Source organism: Lutra lutra, chromosome 3 (genome assembly GCF_902655055.1).
Source record: "Lutra lutra chromosome 3, mLutLut1.2, whole genome shotgun sequence".
In the NCBI taxonomy this organism is placed as follows: Eukaryota; Metazoa; Chordata; class Mammalia; order Carnivora; family Mustelidae; genus Lutra; species Lutra lutra.
The window spans coordinates 8,197,413-8,216,183 of record NC_062280.1 but is presented as its reverse complement, the minus strand read 5'-3'; the positions used below and the strand labels follow the sequence as shown (position 1 = coordinate 8,216,183).

Sequence of the window (18,771 nt, the reverse complement as noted above, 5' to 3'; positions counted from 1 at the left end):
AACGCAGGATATAAATGCAGATATAAGCTAGGATGAGCATGTAAGTTAATAAGCATTTTTGTCTGTCGACATAAGGTGCAGGGGCCAAGGGCAGGCTACCCAAAATGTGCCACTTTTGCATATGGATTATTTTAAATAAACGTTACTTAAGTGACAGCTTGTGCAAGAGGACCCTCTCTCCCCCTGAGAGTGGAAATAAATCTCCCATGTGGAAGGTGCCCTCCCTGTACCAGCAGGTAAAAAGACAACTTCATCACTGGAGACCAGAAATTTAGAGCATAGAAGGCTGTATCCACAACCCTTGGGGGTCCTGGGTGGCTCAGCTGGTTAAGCCACACTGCCTTCGGTTCAGGTCATGATCTGGAGTCCCAGGATTGAGTCGCATCAGCTCCCCACTCAGCGGGGAGTCTGCTGCTCCCTCTGACCCTTCCCCTCTCATGCCCTCTCTCTCTCAAATAAATAATAAATAAAATCTTAAAACAAAACCCTTGTTACTTTCTACTAATTTACTACCCCAGCCCATTTAGAATTCCTTACTAACTGAAACTCCCAAAGTTAAGTTTTCTTTTTTTCTGTCGATTCCTCACAGATCAATGGTTTGTCTGGAAAGTATAAAAACTGCCTGCCTTGATCATTTCTTTAGGTCTCAGTGTCATTTTTGGGCCTCTATGCACATGTAATAAAACTTCAGGGTTTTTTCCTCCTGTTAACCTGTTTCAAGTAAATTTAATTTGTGCTCTAGCTAGAAACTTGGACAGAAAAAATTTCCACCTCCCTTTCAGAGGGAAAAGCTAATAGCTCTCAAACAATTTTTCATGGGGCCCTATCTTGATAATTGGAGACTATGATAGTCAACACAAACCACAAAACAGTTTCCCTTCTGGCACACATAGAAATTTTTGCCTTCCTTCACTTTTTTTTTTTTTTTTTTTAAGCACGAGGGTGAGTATTTTGCCAATTCATAATTACTTTTTTCTACCCCTTTATTTCTACTCTCTTAACATTTTGTTTTCCTGGGTTTAATATGCAAGAGCTCTCTTTAGGGAAGGTGGGAAGAAGAAAGAAAGTGCAAGATATGCAGAGAATATTTTTTGTTTACCAACTTGTATTATACACAACAGTGAGATTGTATCTATACATAAATGCAAATATTTTGGACTGAATCTCATTTGAATTTCTCTCTATTAGTAATAAAAACATATTTCCTAGGGATGGATATGTTTTTGTGAGTACTTCATTCTAATTTGAAATAGAAATTTTATTGACTATGCTGAGGCATGAAGATTTCGAATATGAGATATCACATAGCCTTCCCTAGAGTTTTAAAATTTTTATAAATATCTTCCCCTTTGTTTTTTTTTCTAACTTACTCCTCCTGGGATCTTAATGCCTTTCTTCTTGCGTATTTTTAATAACTCTCTCTCTTTGTCTTCTTCTTTATTATATACAGTTTCAAATATACCTTTATTTTTAAAAAAGATACCAAAACTTTGTTCAAACAGGAAATATCACAATAAACTTAAGTATAATGCCTTTCTTCTTTTGTAATAAATATTTATTTTTATAAATAGATGATGACAGTAGTTGGTAGGTTTTAAAATGCCTTTGGAGAAATAATGGGAAAACTCTGTATGCACATTTTTTAGTAAGGATTCATTTGTGTAATGATTAGTATTCATATTGACATAAACCTGCTTAACTCATGTCCTCATTTTGATTCCTTTGTGGTGCTTTAAATTTTCTTTTCATTCCTTACTTCATAACTTTACCCCAGCCTAATAAAATTTACATTAGTATTCTTTTTTTTTTTTTTAAGATCTTATTTATTTATTTGACAGAGAGAGATCACAAGTAGATGGAGAGGCAGGCAGAGAGAGAGAGAGGGAAGCAGGATCTCTGCCGAGCAGAGAACCCGATGCGGGACTCGATCCCAGGACCCTGAGATCATGACCTGAGCCGAAGGCAGCGGCTTAACCCACTGAGCCACCCAGGCGCCCTACATTAGTATTCTTGATTTCACTTACTCATTATATGCTTTCCCTAAAAATCAGTTTCTAAGTCAAAATACTATTCTCTTTAGAAATAATCTCTAGGGGCGCCTGGGTGGCTCAGTGGGTTAAAGCCTCTGCCTTCAGCTCAGGTCATGATCCCAGGGTTCTGGGATTGAGCCCCACATCGGGCTCTCTGCTCCCTTCCCTTCCTTTCTCTGCCTACTTGTGATCTCTGTCTGTCAAATGAATAAATAAAATCTTAGAAGAAAGAAGAAAGAAAGAAAGAAAGAAAGAAAGAAAGAAAGAAAGAAAGAAAGAAAGAAAGGAAGAATCTCTAAAATAACATTGAATTATGTCTACTGCAATTTTAGGAACCACATCATGAAGTTTTTCCTGAAAACTGGGAAGAGAAAGCAAATGAGTTTCAAAGGATGCTTATCATTCGTTGCTTGAGGCCAGACAAGGTAAGTGTGGGCTTTGCTAGCCGCTCAGTGACTCCAGTCCCCAGCAGGCCCTTCCAGTCCCGCCAGCTTGCATTGGCTTCTGTAACACCCACAGGGAGGTGGAGGAGCCTGGGGGGGGGGGCTAATCCCGTTTCCTTCAATGCATTTTTCAAGAAGTTTGCACATTGTTAAAGCCACACTAAATTAATAACGGAGGAGACTGTATTATTTTTTAATATTTTATTTATTTGACAGAGATCACAAGTAGGCAGAGAGGCAGGCAGAGAGAGAGGGAGAAGCAGACCGCCTGCTGAGCAGAGAGCCCAATGTGGGGCTCGATCCCAGGACCCTAGGATCATGACCCCAGCGAAGGCAGAGGCTTTAACACACTGAGCCACCCAGGCGCCCCTGGAGGAGACTGTATTTTATACTTTTATGTATTTTATGATTCTTCCTTTAATTTATGCTTCCCCAATTGCTTACAATCCACTTCTCTTCTCTTACATGCTGTAATCTCATTCTTATTCTCATTAGTTTGATGATACTGGTCAGTGGTGTTGGTGTTCACACCAAGCAGATAGAGAAGAATTTCTGCCTTTTCAAATGCTGTCTTTATGTGGAGTTCTTTGTTGGCCTGTGGAAAGCTAGTGGAATATCATCTTTAAGACATTCATCACTGCTGACTACAAAGGAAAACGTCAATACTGTTCGTTTTAATTTCCTTAAATGATGTATAACCAATGAATCGGCTGACCTGTCATGTCAGCAAATTTCAGTACTCGGTGACAGTCTCATTTGCATTATTTACTCTATTAAAAAAAACAAACTATTCATCTAAGTATGAAGACATCCACAGAGATATCCATATACTCTGAAAAAATGTAGATATTAGGTATGTTGAGAAAACATCCTAATTGCCCTCTGTTACGACTCAAATAAAAGTGATACATAATGATATCAAAACTTACTGTATTCACAACTGGGAGTTGCTAGGGAATGTAAGGCAGTAATTCTATCCTGACAACAAAATAACAGAACTTAGGTGATGAAAGCAATTTATTTTTTCAAGTTTTTACATGCGTCAGTGACAGGTGGGCAGAGGCACGGTTTCCTCTGTCAGCCGAGGTCGACTCAGCGAACACATGCAGTTCTGGCCTGGCCGGTCACTGGGTTCTTTGCCAGAGCCCAAGTGTCCATGAGGCATCGTGCCTAGAGCCCATGATACTTCTAGGTGTTAATGAAAATGTTTTAATTCTGTTTAAAAATGGAAAATGTAACCCAGCCTGTATTAAGCTTGTAATTATACCAAAACAATGGCAAAATATAATTTTTGATATTTTTTCACAGGGAAAGGAATGTACAGGGTGCCTGGGGACTATGAAAGTCATAATGCTGGGATGCTTGTGAGGCTTAGTTGGTTAACCATCTGCCTTCAGCTCCACGATCGAGTCCCACATCAGGCTCCTTGCTCAGCTGGGGAGCCTGCTTCTCCCTCTGTCTGCTGCTCCCCCTGTGTGTGCGCTCTCTCTCTCTCTCTCTGACAATTAAATAAATAAAATCTTATAAAGAAAGACAGACAGGGGGGCGCCTGGGTGGCTCAGTCGGTTAAGTGACTGACTCTTGATTTAGGCTCAGGTCATGATCTCAGGGTGCTGGGATCGAGCCCCATGTCGGGCTCCACATTTGGTATGGAGTCTGCTTATGATTCTCTCTCCCCCTCTCCCTTTGCCCTTCCCCCTGCTCATGCTTCCTATCTCTCTCTAAAATAAATAAATAAAAGCTTTACAAAAAAAAAAAAAAAAAAAGACAGACAGACAGTCATAATGCTGCCCTGCTCTTAGGTGTTGGAAGTAGTCACAATTGTTTAGGAATCATAATTAAACTAATGAAACATTCTCTGCCTCGGTAGCCCTTTCAAAAACGAATTGCCATGGAAACTTTAGTGTTAATCCTCAGAAGTTTTCCCTGCAAATATTAAATATGGAAGAATATGAAATATTTCACATTCTTACCTAATACAGCTTCCTCATTTAAAACCCTTAATTAGGGATGCCTGGGTGGCTCAGTTGGTTGAGCAGCTGCCTTCGGCTCAGGTCATGATCCCGGCGTCCTGGGATCGAGTCCCACATCGGGCTCCTTGCTTGGCGGGGAGCCTGCTTCTCCCTCTGCCTCTGCCTGCCATTCTGTCTGCCTGTGCTTGCTCTCTCTGACCAAAAAAAATAATAATAATAAAAAATAAAACCCTTAATTAAATTTTTCAAAGGGTTTTACTTCGTTTTCTAAGCTCTATAGACCATTCCACTAAAACAACTCTGCATGTACCACCAACCTCTCCCCTCATTGTCTGAAAAAAAACAAAGAAGCTTCTGTTCATGTTTTATGTTAAGTTTATTGCAGCCTTCACCTATAAATATCTTTTCCCCAATTTTATGTCTTAAAAAATTGACACTGTAGTCTGAAAATACACTGAACTAAAAGATCAAATATTACTTTCCTTATTCATTCTCTTTTTAGAGTATATTTGAAGAAGATGAGGAGTTAGATAGTCATGCTGGGGCAGTTTTGTTTGTATGTTTTTGGTTTTATTTAGTTTTTATTTCTACTAACTTTCTTTTAAAGATTTTATGTAGTTGAGAGAGAGCGCGCATACGTCCATCAGCAGGAGGAGGGGGACAGGCAGAAGTAGAGGGGGAAGCGGACTCCCTCCCCACTGAGCAGCGAGCCCAATCTGGGACTTGATCCCAGGACCCTGAGATCATGACCTGAGCTGAAAACAGACACTTAACCAACTGAGCCATCTAGGCGCCCCTGTTTTTTGTTTTTAAATCAACTTAGGTGAAATGTATAGTTTTATGCTTTACATAGATACTCTGTCCAATACTTTGGCCCCCTGTTTTATAACTTTGCCCTGTGTGTTTCCATATCTCCTTTAGAGTTTTCCTGGGGTAGGTGGTTAAGTGTAGACATTAATGCTGTTCACTGATATTCCCAGTTCTCCTCCCTTGTACACACGAGGTGAAGGGCTCTGGCCATAAAAACGTGAGAAGTGTCAGGGCAGAAACAATTAACCTCCAGCCTGAGACTCTCCAGGGCACGCCCCCTGCCATCAGCATAGTGGAATCACATTTGATATTTCAGTGCTGTCAGCAGGCCTGACCCGAGCCGGCCCAGCGAGTGAGTATCGCCTGCACGTACACAGGACTTTGCAGGGAAGAAAAAGAAACTTTTTGTTGCATTAAATCACTGAGATCTGGAAATGTTTGCTCCTAGAGCATAAATCAAATTAACCTGAGTAATTCATGACCGTTATCTATGCGATCACACCTATAATCCTTAAAAGAGAAAGAATTCTTAGTATGGTCTTCTGTTACTAGCAACCTCAAACTTGTCAATCTTGCTGTTACTAGGCACTCTGAGTTCTAGTGGGAAATTGTGGGTTTTGGAATCTGTGTTTATTTAAAAGGAATATAGGGGCTACTATACTTTTAAAAGAATGGTTTTCCAAAGTAACAGGGCATTAGCATGCCGAAGAAAGGAGCGGTGCTCTCAGAGGCCACTGTTTGGGCTTCTGCTCTGTAGATTTTCATTTCCTGGCAATCTCTAAGTCGTGAGATACTCTGTCTATCCACCAGGAAGGTCAGCAGTCCCTCCATCTCTAGTTCACAGTAGAAATTATTTAGCAGCACAGGTTTTTTTGTTTCCTTTCCCTGCTCTGTCCTCAAAACAAATTCTACCCAGTGGGAAGAAGCTACACCCCAGGTTCTCCTGTGCTCTAGTTTGGAAAAATATAAAAGATGCTCTGTAAATCACCACAAGGAAAAAGGAGATGGGCTCACACTTTTGTATAGAATTTAGTATTTTACATTGCTTTATTGATAAAAGAAACATAACAGGGGAATAAATACTGCGGTATGCAGTGTTTGGGGCCCATTTACAAAATGAAGAGTTTTCTGGCTACCATTCTCTCCTTCCGAACGATCAACAGAAAGCCAATTAATCAGCTTTCAATAAGAAACTTGTCAAATATAAGGGAATATGTTTCTCTGACCTCAGATAAATCCTCCAGGAATTTGCAATCCACAGAAAACCATAAATGGAGACCCACTAACTTCTTCTGGCCTTTGGGAAGATGGCTGCTTAAATTAGTCCGTAATTTTTGTTACTGACAGATTTCCTTTTACAGGCCTAATGCCAGCATAATCAGATTGCAGAAGCAAACCCAATTCTATTGCCTTGCCAACTGATTAGAAGCACAGCTTCATTTACCTTAGGAGTTACAGTTTGGTCTTGGGAGCAAGTAAGTCTTGCTCAGGCTAAAATTAAAAACAAAGCACTGAAATCTGTTTGTACTCCCCGCACCCCCCCACGTGTGCACCCCTAACTTGGTCCTCCAGCCAGGCCTACACGTGCGCAGTGGCTGACAGCAGCTTGAACCACTCACAAAAGAGAGGAGACGCTTACAACTCAAGCTCACTGAAAGGAAAACCATACACTTGAAAGCCTTGTGCTTTCGTTTGTAAAACTCTAATTCCCAAGTCAGCCTTGGGAAGAGATGGTGGAGGGAAAAAAAAAGAAGAGTTTCCTTTTCTTTTGGTAGTTGCTGTTGTTTTTTAATATAATGAAAATAGACCAGCTATGGGGACAAAGGAGAAAGGCGAGGACAAGGCCCGGGATAGACGGGATATTTTTAGTTTTCTGCATTAAGCTTGACATGTGTGCCTTCACAATATCTGAAACGTGAAATAACTTCTGTAGAAATGAAACTTTTGGTACGGGCGAATTCTTATGATGTGACTTTTGTTGAGAATTTCTATCATTAGAATCTCACCTTCACAAAAAGAGGAATCCCGAGTTTCTATCCATTCGGTGTCCGGTATGTGTTTATTGTGTGCGAAGAACTTATGAGTCACGAGTGAGGCAGGCCCTTGCCACCACAGTGCTTACATACGTGTTATTCTTCTGTGCATTTTCTGTGCTCGAACGAACCTAGAGAAAGGCTGGGGAGGGATTTAAACATCTGATTTTAGTCCAGATACTCCTCCCGTGTCTCCCAGCCCCCCACCCTCACACCCTCTGTCACACACACTCACCCACATTAAGATTGACGCTGTTTCAGGCATTGTGATCGGTCCATGATTTTGGCTCACAAACCTCGTGTGAATAGACGTTGGGGAGAATACACAGAGGCTGGAAATACTCACGACTTTTTCCAGAGGAAACCAGCTTTTTGAGATACTTGGTGTTTGGAAACCTGCTCTTGCAATTTGCTGCAAGTTCAGGAAAGGTCCCGGCTGGTGGGATTGATGACCTAATTCGGACTGTTGTGCGCAGACATGAGGCCATCTTGTGTATGAGCAGGGAGCCAGTTAGAGTGATTCGAAAAATTCTTTAGGGTTCCTGCCAGTCCATTACTCCTCTTCCTGGGATATGTTGTCTACATAATCTGTTAAGCTAGACATAGGGATGCTGGTCTGTTAAACCTGTCTATCTCACTTGTCTGGCTCACATCTGAGTCATGATTAGCTTGGAGCCATTGTCCAGAGAGAAAAGGTGTAGAACCTTCATTAGAAAGAGGGAAGAAAAGGGACACCCGGATGGCTCAGTTGGTTAGGCATCAGAGCCTGGGGTTCAGCTCCAGTCATGATCTCGAGGTGGTGAGATCAAGCCCTACATCAGGCTCCACATTCACTGGGACATCTGCTTGAAACTCTCTCCCTCTGCCCCTGCTCTTTCTCTCTTTTGTTCTTTCTCTATTTCTCTCAAATAAATCCTTTAAAAAGAAAGAGAGAAAGAGGGAAGGGGGTATTGGAGGCTATACGTCAGCCACATTGATGAACAAAATTCCATTTTCACATTGAATACTTGGGAGGGGCCTCCACACCGTGGAGTTCTCCTCCTTCTCACATATGATCGCTGAAAGCACACAGGTGTGTTGTGAGGAACTTTCCACCATACACTTTTAGTTATTTCTCAGGAATATAACTTGTTTCTTTTTCGGAGTGCCTTTCTTTTTGCCTTCTTTCTGTTTCTTTTCCCAGCTATTTCAATTCTTTCTTGACGGTATAGTACTATATAAACTCACTCTCAAATTTCTACTTTTGACTTGCAGACTTTTAGAACATAGTATTTTAAACTTAAGTAAAGAGTTAAGGCTTCTTATTTTCTTCAACCACTATGTGCTGAACGCTCATTGAAGGGAAGAAGAATGCCTTTGAATTCTGTGCCAATAACTACTCATCTCTTATTATTTAAATAATTTGTCTTTTTTTTTCTATCTAAAAGACATTTATATAAGTGATGTCTTTGGCCCTCTGCTAACATTAACAAATAACTAAGCTAATGTAGTCCTTTGTTTTAAAATATCTTTGAATCTAAACTTTTAAATTTGTAAACAGTTTTGACTCTTCTTTCAAATATATTCTCGTCCCTCTCTAGGTTATTCCAATGCTGCAAGAATTTATAATCACCAGATTGGGGCGCACATTCATTGAGCCACCTCCCTTTGATTTGTCCAAGGCATTTGGAGATAGTAACTGCTGTTCACCACTGATTTTTGTGCTCTCTCCTGGAGCAGACCCCATGGCTGCCCTTCTAAAATTTGCTGACGACCAGGTACCTTAAAATAGATGAGCCTCTCTCATATAAATGTGAATAAGTAAAGTATTTTCCAGCTGAATTTTTTAACAACCAAACTTGCTTATCCTAAGTGGGGGGAGGGAAAGGTAAAAATTGTTCACTCACTTAGATCTTGAAAGACTCGGGGGTCCAGAAGTTGACAGAGTCTCAAGAAAATGATATTTAGATAGCAGCACTGACATTAAAATAATTTTCTCTATTCAAATTATGAAAACTAGAAATTGGCTTGGGGGGCACTCACTTTTATTTTGGGGAGACAGAGGAACTCTGTGACATTGTGGCATCAGTGCAAGAGCTTGGATTGATTTAATAAATTTAAGTCTGAACAGTGACCCTGGGGATAACCTTGTCTGATCCTACCCTTTCTCCCAGTCTCTAAAGAGGAACCTTCTTGACTCTCCAGGATAATCATATATTATAGGTTAGAATACATTCTAATACTTATATATCAAGGATTTAAAAATTATTCAAATGAATTTACTGTAAGTTTTCTTACATCATTCAGCCTAGAATAATATAATCTTCATAAAGAGGTGACTGGATATTTTTGAGTTGATTTGGTCTAACCAAAGTAATATTTTATGGGAAGCAGTACTGACATTTCTAGAACCACCACCGCTGCTTTGATTGTTCTTTATATATAGTGTTAATTTTGCTAGACCTTGTTAGAAACATCTGTCTTTTAATTCTTAAAGCAGTCCTATGAGGTCAATAATGGCATCTCCATTTTATAGAGAGGGACACTAAAGCATGGAGAGGTCAAGTGGCTTCTTTAAGTCCACAGAGCTAAGTGGTTAAAATACCCTTTATTAGGCCAATTTATTGTAATACTCTGTGCTTTTTTCACTGGGTATAATTCTCAGATACTTGGGGAGTGATAGTGGAACACGGCACTTCCCGCTGTTTAAAGACGGGCCGGACTGTGGCTGACACGATTATAGGAGTGGGGGGCTGAGACCATATACCGAGGGGCCACATCAGGTAGGGCCTTCACAGGCTACACTGAGGGCCTCGAATACGGTGGGGTAGGGTTTTAAGCAACAAAGTGAGTGCTCCGGCCTATAGTTTATAAAGCTCATCCTGGCTGGAGTGAGGAGAATTTATTTGAGCGGTGCAAAGTGGAAGCAGGGTATTAGTTCGGGGGCTGCTGCCAAAAGGCCAGGAAGATCACGGGTGGGAAGGACCAGAGTGGCAGTGGTGCGGTAGCTAGAATTCATTTTCGGTGGGATTCACCCTCTCCACATCAACATGACCTTTTTGATCCTTCGAGATCTTCCTAGCTCCTCTCCACTTTCCTTTCACGTGACACAACGTGATTACCCTCCAGCCCCTGCGTAGGACGGCTCAGTGCGTCGTCGTTCACCTGCTATCCCCCCCCACCCCCGTTTTCCAGAAACAGTAGTATCTGGCTCTGTTTTGTTTTCTGATGTTCTACCTGCTAGTGTTGACGAGCTGTGGATGTTCAGAGAGCCTGAGGCCTTCCTCTAGCACTGCTGCCATAATTCAAGGCCTCTTCCAAAGACGCTTTCCGATGATGACGGCACTAGAGAAAAAGAGCTCAGGGAGTCACAGACACTGTTTTCACAGGCTGCAGATGACTCAGACTACGGCAGAAATGCATTCCAGGCAAACATTCCCACAGAATTCTTTAAAAAAAACTTTTAAATGGGAATTAGGAGTTAATTTTTTTCTCTGAACTTTACGCAACAGCCAAATTAATTAAAATATTATTATTCAAAGATCTGGAGGAAACAGGACAAGTTCATCTGTCTGTTCATAGTTTTCTTCTGGGCTCTGGATTTTAGGAGAAAAGCTGCATAATAGCCAGATCCTTTTATCTCATGTTTCCTCATGTTTAAAGTGCTCTTAATTTTTTGCTTCTCCCTATCTCAACAGTCAAAGACCCTACAGACTTTTCCAGTTATTACCATGACTGTTGCCAACATGAACTGATTTACTTTTGATCTGAGTATTTATAAGATTCTTAATCAGTACGAATGTTGTAGGGCTGCATATATTTAGACCTTTGAGGGATGCTGCATAATTAAATTTTAGTATACTTAATGTTAACATTTCTTATAAAAATAATAGTGATTCTTCTTTAAAAATGTGTTGTCAAATAACAGCTTTACTATTTTTGTACACAGGGATATGGGGGATCAAAACTTAGCTCTCTATCTCTTGGTCAAGGCCAAGGGCCCATAGCTATGAGGATGATAGAAAAAGCTATCAAAGAAGGAACGTGGGTTGTTCTTCAGAATTGTCACCTTGCCACCTCTTGGATGCCAACCCTCGAGAAAGTTTGCGAGGTAAAAATACAAGTTTATTTTTATTAGATTTTATTCCCACCTCATAACCAGTGATGTGCATGCCATCCAACTCCATGCCCGTCCTCTGGTTTGGAGGGCTGCAGGCTGGTGGCATGGCTGGATTACAGGACAGATGGGCTCACATGGGGGTTAAGGCACCAGGGGAAATCATAGAGTCAGCCTTTGCCCAGTCCCTCTCAACAGGGACAAGGACTCCTGCAGTGAGCTGGAAATATGGAGGAGAGCTGGAGCAGTGACTTTATTTTGTTCTCTGCTCTATCTCCAGTACCTTCAATTGTGACTGGCCCAGAGAGACAATCTGCAACTATTTCCTGAATTAGTAATGAATATTGCTTCACTGCTTAAAACTTTTCCTTTGCACGCAAGGCAAAGTTGAAAGCCTCATCATGGCTGACAGCATGCTTCCTGTTGACCTTTGCTACCGTCTTCTATGACTTCTATGCTCTCGCCATTTGGACTTCTTTCGCTTCATTGGTATAGCACACTTTTTCAAGAATATAGGCCATCATGGGGTGCCTGGGTGGCTCAGTTGGCTAAGCAACTGTCTGACTAAACTAAGCTAAGCTAAGCTAAGCTAAGCTCAGGTCATGACCTCAGGGTCGTGAGGTGGAGCCCTACGTTGTGCTCCATGCTCAGCAGGGAATCTGCTTAAGAGTCTCTCTCCCTCTCACTCTGCCCCTTCCCCTGCTCACTCTCTCTCCCACCCCCTCTCTCACAAATAAATAAATCAGAAAGAAAAAGAATATAGGTCATCATAACGTTATTTCTGTCTGAAAAATGATTCTATTATTTGCCTTACGAACATCTTCCCATCCTTCAGGTGTTATGTTAAAGGTTTTATATTTGTGCCTATTTCCTCATGGCTCCCCCATCTCTAGACCATTCTCATGACCTGTTGAACTGTGTCATAGATACCCATCGGAGAGTCATATAGGAGAGAAGAGCTCTCCATCCTAACGGATGGCACACTTAACCCAAATTCCCATGAGTCATGTTGTTTAAGTCACCCGCCATAGGGCATCTTGTAGGAGAGAAACACTGTGCCCTCGCTCTCCACTATGGTAACTAAGAAAGTAGACACCTTTGCATCCTACCTAATTCACCCTCGTTCCTTCACCACATGAGTGCTCAAGAAGTGCTTTACTGATAAAGAATTGAAATTAAAAAAAAAAAAGAGAGAGAGATACTACTGACATGGACAATTGGGGGAAGTAGAAATAGGGAGTGGAACTGGCCCAGAAGAGGAGAAAGGGCCTGTGATAATCACTCCTTGCCTATACAGCCTTCAAGACAGTGCTAAGTGGGTATTCTGTTATCCCCCCTAGCGCAGACCTGAATATCCCCTGAAGAAAATATAGCTAATAGTGATGTGTCTTAATGCTTCACCTTTCAAAATGCTCTCTCTTTCTTCTTTTCATCTCTGCTTGGTTTACTATTGACTTATGTTTCTCATTCTCACATCACAACCCGGCTACAGTGAAAAAAATGGATTATTCTTAATCTGGCTCTCGGGCAGAGAATTATAGCTATAAATATTTCAGCAACATCGGTTAAGATATGAGGTTTTTTTTGGAATGTCTTAGTCTCTACTGTGGCCAGCTCTAAATTATGTAATACCTTTGTGAACTGTATAGTCCTATGATTTAAATTTATCGAGAGGCATGGCAACACTCTGGGCCTTCTCCATGAAGAATGTTGTTTCGGGGGCGGAATCCGGTTTTAAGACTCGTGCCTTCAATTGCAGCCGTAGGTTCTCTTTTGTAGAAACGCCTCCTCCCCTGCAAGCCGCCCCGTGCGCATACAACCCAGACATTTCCCTGGATTGTACGTACCCATTCATGTCTAATTTCCTTTTTTGCAGGAGTTAAGCCCAGAATCCACACATCCAGATTTCCGCATTTGGCTGACAAGTTACCCATCACCAAACTTCCCCGTGTCTGTCCTGCAGAATGGCGTGAAAATGACCAATGAAGCGCCGAAAGGTTTACGAGCCAATATCATTCGATCCTACCTCATGGACCCAATCTCTGACCCGGAGTTCTTTGGCAGCTGCAAAAAGCCTGTTCGTAATGACTAAGTCTTGTTACCTCAGCCCTGCGAAGGCTCAAGTGGCCCCTGGTGATCACGGATGTGTGTGGCTGAATAAAACTACAAATTAAATAGGCCTCCTGCCCCGCAGTGCCGTTGGTTTTGATTACTGATTATTGACTATGCTGAAGTCAATTGTATTAATATTTTATTTTAATTTTACCACCAGCCTCATTTCTGCTCAGCTGAGATCTTCTGGGGTGTCATTAATAATGTAGCTTTCTATTTAGAAAGTCAGCTGTAAGCCATTCCCAGTACGAATCTGCAAGGTTGGAGAATCTTGTTTCAGGATATTAACTGAGCCCTCTGTTATTTGGAGCCATATCTTTAAATTACAACATAAAAATATTTCCTCCATATAACTATAATGAGAGCCAAAATGATTTTACTCCTTGATTGATGGGACTCATAAGGGTCTTTTTTAGCGTTCCCAGGCAAGCAGGGAAACCACCCACTGCTTTCATGATTAGAATTCTGTGTGTGAATGTCTGTGACCTAAAATGGTTTCACAGCGTTTTACCATAATTAAAAATGGAAGAGTTTCTTTTTAAGAGGGGTTATGAACCTTGGTAAGTTTTTGCCATTAAACAGCTCACGCTTTTGATATCGGGATATGTTTAAGCACACATCAAAAGAAAACGTTAAAAATAAAGAAGGATTTTCATTAAACAAAAGTCTTAGGTACTGAAAGAGAGCAAGCACCTATGTTTTATCCTAAGTCCAACCTCATCCTGCGCTTCTAAGACCCGCTGTCAGAGTAGCTTTGGCACTGATTGGGTCCAGACAGAGTGGGTTCCGCTCACGTAGGTGGTGAGGGCATGTCCGCATGTGATAGGCTGCACAGAAGCCCTTTGGCAACATTTCACTCCCTTTCTTCTAGATCTCAAGGTCTCTCCATGGAAGTCACACATCCTGGAAGTCTGGGCATTTACGAAACACAGTTGAATCCAAAAGCCCAATCTCCTCAAAAGCCAAAAGAGTACATCATCCTTGTCGTTTTGACTTCTTATTGGGAAATAATTTAAAACTTACAGAGAAGTGGCGAGGATAAAAGTAGTGTGAAGAACAGTCCTATGCCCTTTACCCCAGTTCACCTCCTGTTAACACATAGCTTTGGTGGGTAAGGTAGATATGTCACAACCCTTCGCCCCTAAGTAAATACTTTGAGGTCTATTTCTTAAGAATAGCGATATTATCTTATCGTGGTGTTGTTATTGGTTTAGTGGATTTGGCAAGGACACACTGTCTAGGTTCCTCTGTTCCGTATTGGTCCGTTGACTCAATCGTGTCCTTTAGGGCACCTTCCCTGCTCACTGCAGGTTGGTTTAGGGTTAGAATGACCTTTTAGTTGCCATGTCTCTTTGCTTCCTTTAATCTGGAACATTGCCTCCGCCTTTCTTTGGCTTTGAGGATATGATCCTTTCTGAAGAATTCATCTCCTCTTTTTATTTTTAACAGAACATTTCTCATTTGGCACTTGTCAGATATTTCTTCACAATTAGATTCAAGTTACACATTTTTAGCCAAAATAGGACATTGGTGAAATTGTGTCCTCAGACTGTCCCATTGGGAGGTACACGATATCCATGTATCCCTCACTGCTGATAGAATTTTGATCACCCAGAGAAAGTGGCATCTTTCTGATTTCTTCAGTGTGTAGTAACCGCTTTGCCCCTTGCAACTAATCATCAGTCTCTGGGGACACATTTTCAAGCCATGCCAATGGCTTGCAACCCCAGCCCAGCTTTAGTGTCAGTGGAATATCTTGCCTGATGCAGTAATTTCCTGTGATATTTCCAACTCTAGCTCCATCCGTATTTGACACCTGCCGCTCTCAATTGCAACAGCCCTTCCACCTCCCCCTTTACTTCTGTGTTGTTGGTACGGACTCGCAAATTCCTTGCTTTTTCTCCCAGTGATTTACAGGTCATTACCATCTTTAAGTCTTTTGCTCAAATTGTCCCCAGTTTGGTCAGCAGAGCACCGTCAAGCTGGCCCCTCTGTACTAGGTCCCATCATTTACTACTATTATTGTTGTTGTTGCTGCTGTTGTTGTTATCGTGTTACTTAGCCTTCTTACTTTTTTAGCATAAAGTGCTGCAGGCTTATCTGTCATTCAACCCTGGAACCAGCCACAGAACCAAGGTCTTCTATGGAGTCCTTCTTCTACAGACCTAGATCTGGGTTCTAGACGAGCTCAGTACTACTGCCTTGTTTTTGGCTCTTGGTCCTTTCAGGGGAGAAAACTTGGAAATATATGCACGTACTCTCACACACATACACATACATACAAATACATACACACCTATACATGCCTAAGATAAGTACATGCACACGTACATACTCATTCCCACACTTCAGAGGTGATAATTTGTAACGGGATATCTGACTTCCACCCGATCACCCAGGGCTCGCTCTTACTTTCCCTCATTCCATATGTGCAGGTCCCTTCTTCTATACTGGTCACCTGGCTCTCACATCATCGGCACATTTACCGATTTGCTCTGTTCTGCAACATATATAAAATAGTTCTAGGGGCGCCTGGCTGGCTCAGTCGGTTAAGTGTCCCATTCTTGATTTCAACTCGGGTGTCCATCTCTGGGTTCTGAGTTCAAGCTCCACACTCGATGTGGAGCCTACTTTGAAATGAAATGAAATGAAATGAAGTCAAATAGTTCCCAAACCCACAGAGCACCTGTCACTTCGCTTTTTCCCACCTCTTTGGTTAAACTGATGTTATTTAGTTTTGTCTCCTCTCCCCCTTTCACTTTATTCCACAGCGGACATTTCCACCTGCCCTTGGATAAATCTTTGGGCAACATCATGGCTTTTCTGGTTACTGTCACGTAATGACATGACCTATGGTCATTTTAACTTCGAAGCCAGCCTTGATTCAGAAATCAGAAAGTGTAGTGTAGTATGTTAATTATACTTAGCTTTTACGTAAAACGTAGGCTTTGATTCTCCAGAAACTTCGCTAGGACTTGTGGTCCTTGTTGGGAGAATAGGACAGAGTCGGCGTCCTACTTTCTGTGACCCACTGGCAGACGGCTGCTCAGCCTAACCGCTCAGTCTGGATACGTGCAGCCCCAGGGCAGGTGGAACGCACATTCTGGGCCCGGGCTGCGATTGCTTGGGGCTCTTCTGGACTTGGCAGGGGTTTAAAGCTGAATTTTTCTCTTGTGACTCTTCTCATGGGTTCTCCTTGGGCTCCCCCCCTTCTGGACTCCTCCAACTGTGACTCCATTACCCCTGGCATGTCCCTCCTTCCGCTGACCGCTCCGGACCCCTGTCAGCTGTTGCTTCATATCATTCACTTCATACAGGCGCTTATGCAGGGACTTTCTCACCCCAACATACAAGTCCTCTTGACCAAGAAATGTTTCAAATGACCCCTGGCTGACTTTCTTTTTCCTCTTTCTTTTCCTTTTTTTTTTTTTTTTTCTTAATAGAGAAAGAGGAAGGGGAGAAAGTGAGAGAGAGAGAGAGAATCTTAAGCATGCTCCACATCCAGCACAGAGCCCAATGCAGGGCTCAATCTCACAACCCTGAGATCATGACCCGAAGGGAAGTCAAGTTTCAGACACTTAACGGAATGAGCCAGCCGGGGGCGCCCTTGGCTGACTTTCTTAACCCAACTCCCCATCTGCTCCTTGGGCTCCACACTGGCTTGGCCCGCCATTGGAGTGGGACTCTGATTTCCCTCTACCAGTCCATTACCCTGCAGCCTTGTACGGCTCTGCTCTTTCAGGCAGAAGTTTTGTACTTTTCCCTCTATCCTAGCTGCAGAGAATGTGCGTCAACTCTCTGACTGACCCCACTGATTCCTTCTCACTGGCTTGGACTAAGAAGATACACCCCATGCTTCTTTCTCCCTTGGGGATGGGAGCCAGAGGGCTCCCAGCACAGCCACTGCTCTTGCCAAGGAAATAGTCACAAATCCTCTCTCAAACTCTATTTTGACCACTTCATAGCATTCTCGTGGAGGGTGCATCGTACGTTCTGATTTCTGATTCAAGGCTGGCTTTGCCATTCAAAGTAACTGTAAGACTTCTTATTACCTAAGAGGAACTTGGAAAGTCATGAGGCTGTAAAGTTTTAATCCAAAAGTCCTTCTTGTAGAGCTTCTTAATTGGTTTAAACTGTCTCCTTTGAAATTTCTCCGTGGTGGTCTGGAACCACACGTTGGAATTCATTCTTCTTGCCTCGTTACGCTTTGGTTGGAACCGCCAACAGCCTATCAGGTAACGCTAAACAGACAAGCTCTCTGTGCTCTCTAAAAACCTGGTATCCATAGCTATGTGTGTCTACTGAACATGTGTATGAATGGACGTATTTTTGCCTCAATAGCCTGTAGAAATAGTGAATTCTGTGTTGGTGTACTTTGGGATGGATATATTTGAAACAAAACGTTACTTTCAGTTTAAAAAAATGGTAAGTATAATGTACTGTTAGGAGGGAAATGATGTGGTGCCATTTCTTTTCACTACAGGAGGAATTCAAGAAATTACTTTACGGCCTCTGTTTCTTTCATGCTTTGGTACAAGAGAGACGGAAATTTGGACCCCTGGGGTGGAATATTCCTTATGAGTTCAACGAGACTGACCTAAGAATCAGTGTACAGCAACTCCACATGTTCCTGAACCAGTACGAGGTATCGTAAAAACCACAGCAAGGACATGACTTATTTTGCTCCTTATCACATTGTATTTGTATAGTGAGCAGGGACTTCTGATTAATTTCTACTCTTATAAAATGAGTAATGAATAATTCTCAACAGCATCTTAAGTAATACTTTGTTATAACAGGATATCATAACTGCTATTGTAGGTGGTTAGAACACTGGTTTGTCTGTTAGGAACCTATATTTTATCATTTATGTTTGACACATAAATGTGTGGGAATCTAAGAAGTGAGTGTATTATACTTATTTTGAAAGGAGTTGGGAAGACCATAAATCAACCAGGCTCTGAAATGAAAAATATAGCCCAAGAGAAGGAAGTGAACACAAACCAGAGATTTACTTTCTTAAAGTGTTAAGAGAGACCTGAGAACATCTGAAATTTAAAAGGAAGGCCTTGTAGCCTAAGAAAAGAACTAAGGATTGACTGTTGGTGACCATCCAATGTCAGTGGTTGGAGAGCAGGTCAAGGAGTAGGGGAAATTTTGGAAAAACAACAGAATGAGGAATGATTATCTTAGGGAATACTGTTGCCAGGACCCATTTTCAAGTCTCTTCCTGAATCAAAGTAATAGAACTCCCACCCAACCTCAATCTAGAAA

General features: G+C 41.8%; 1 protein-coding gene across 2 annotated transcripts in view; it reads left to right on the top strand.

The window, feature by feature from the left end:
- DNAH7 (dynein axonemal heavy chain 7) overlaps positions 1–18,771 on the top strand; it is a 273,847-nt gene that overhangs the window by 219,524 nt on the left and 35,552 nt on the right. For both annotated transcript variants that reach the window (XM_047720641.1, XM_047720640.1), the window contains 5 exons: positions 2,363–2,455; positions 8,870–9,046; positions 11,218–11,379; positions 13,262–13,462; positions 17,981–18,142. In XM_047720641.1, the coding sequence (XP_047576597.1) occupies positions 2,363–2,455; positions 8,870–9,046; positions 11,218–11,379; positions 13,262–13,462; positions 17,981–18,142 (795 nt within the window). The remainder of the gene's footprint in view (positions 1–2,362; positions 2,456–8,869; positions 9,047–11,217; positions 11,380–13,261; positions 13,463–17,980; positions 18,143–18,771) is intronic.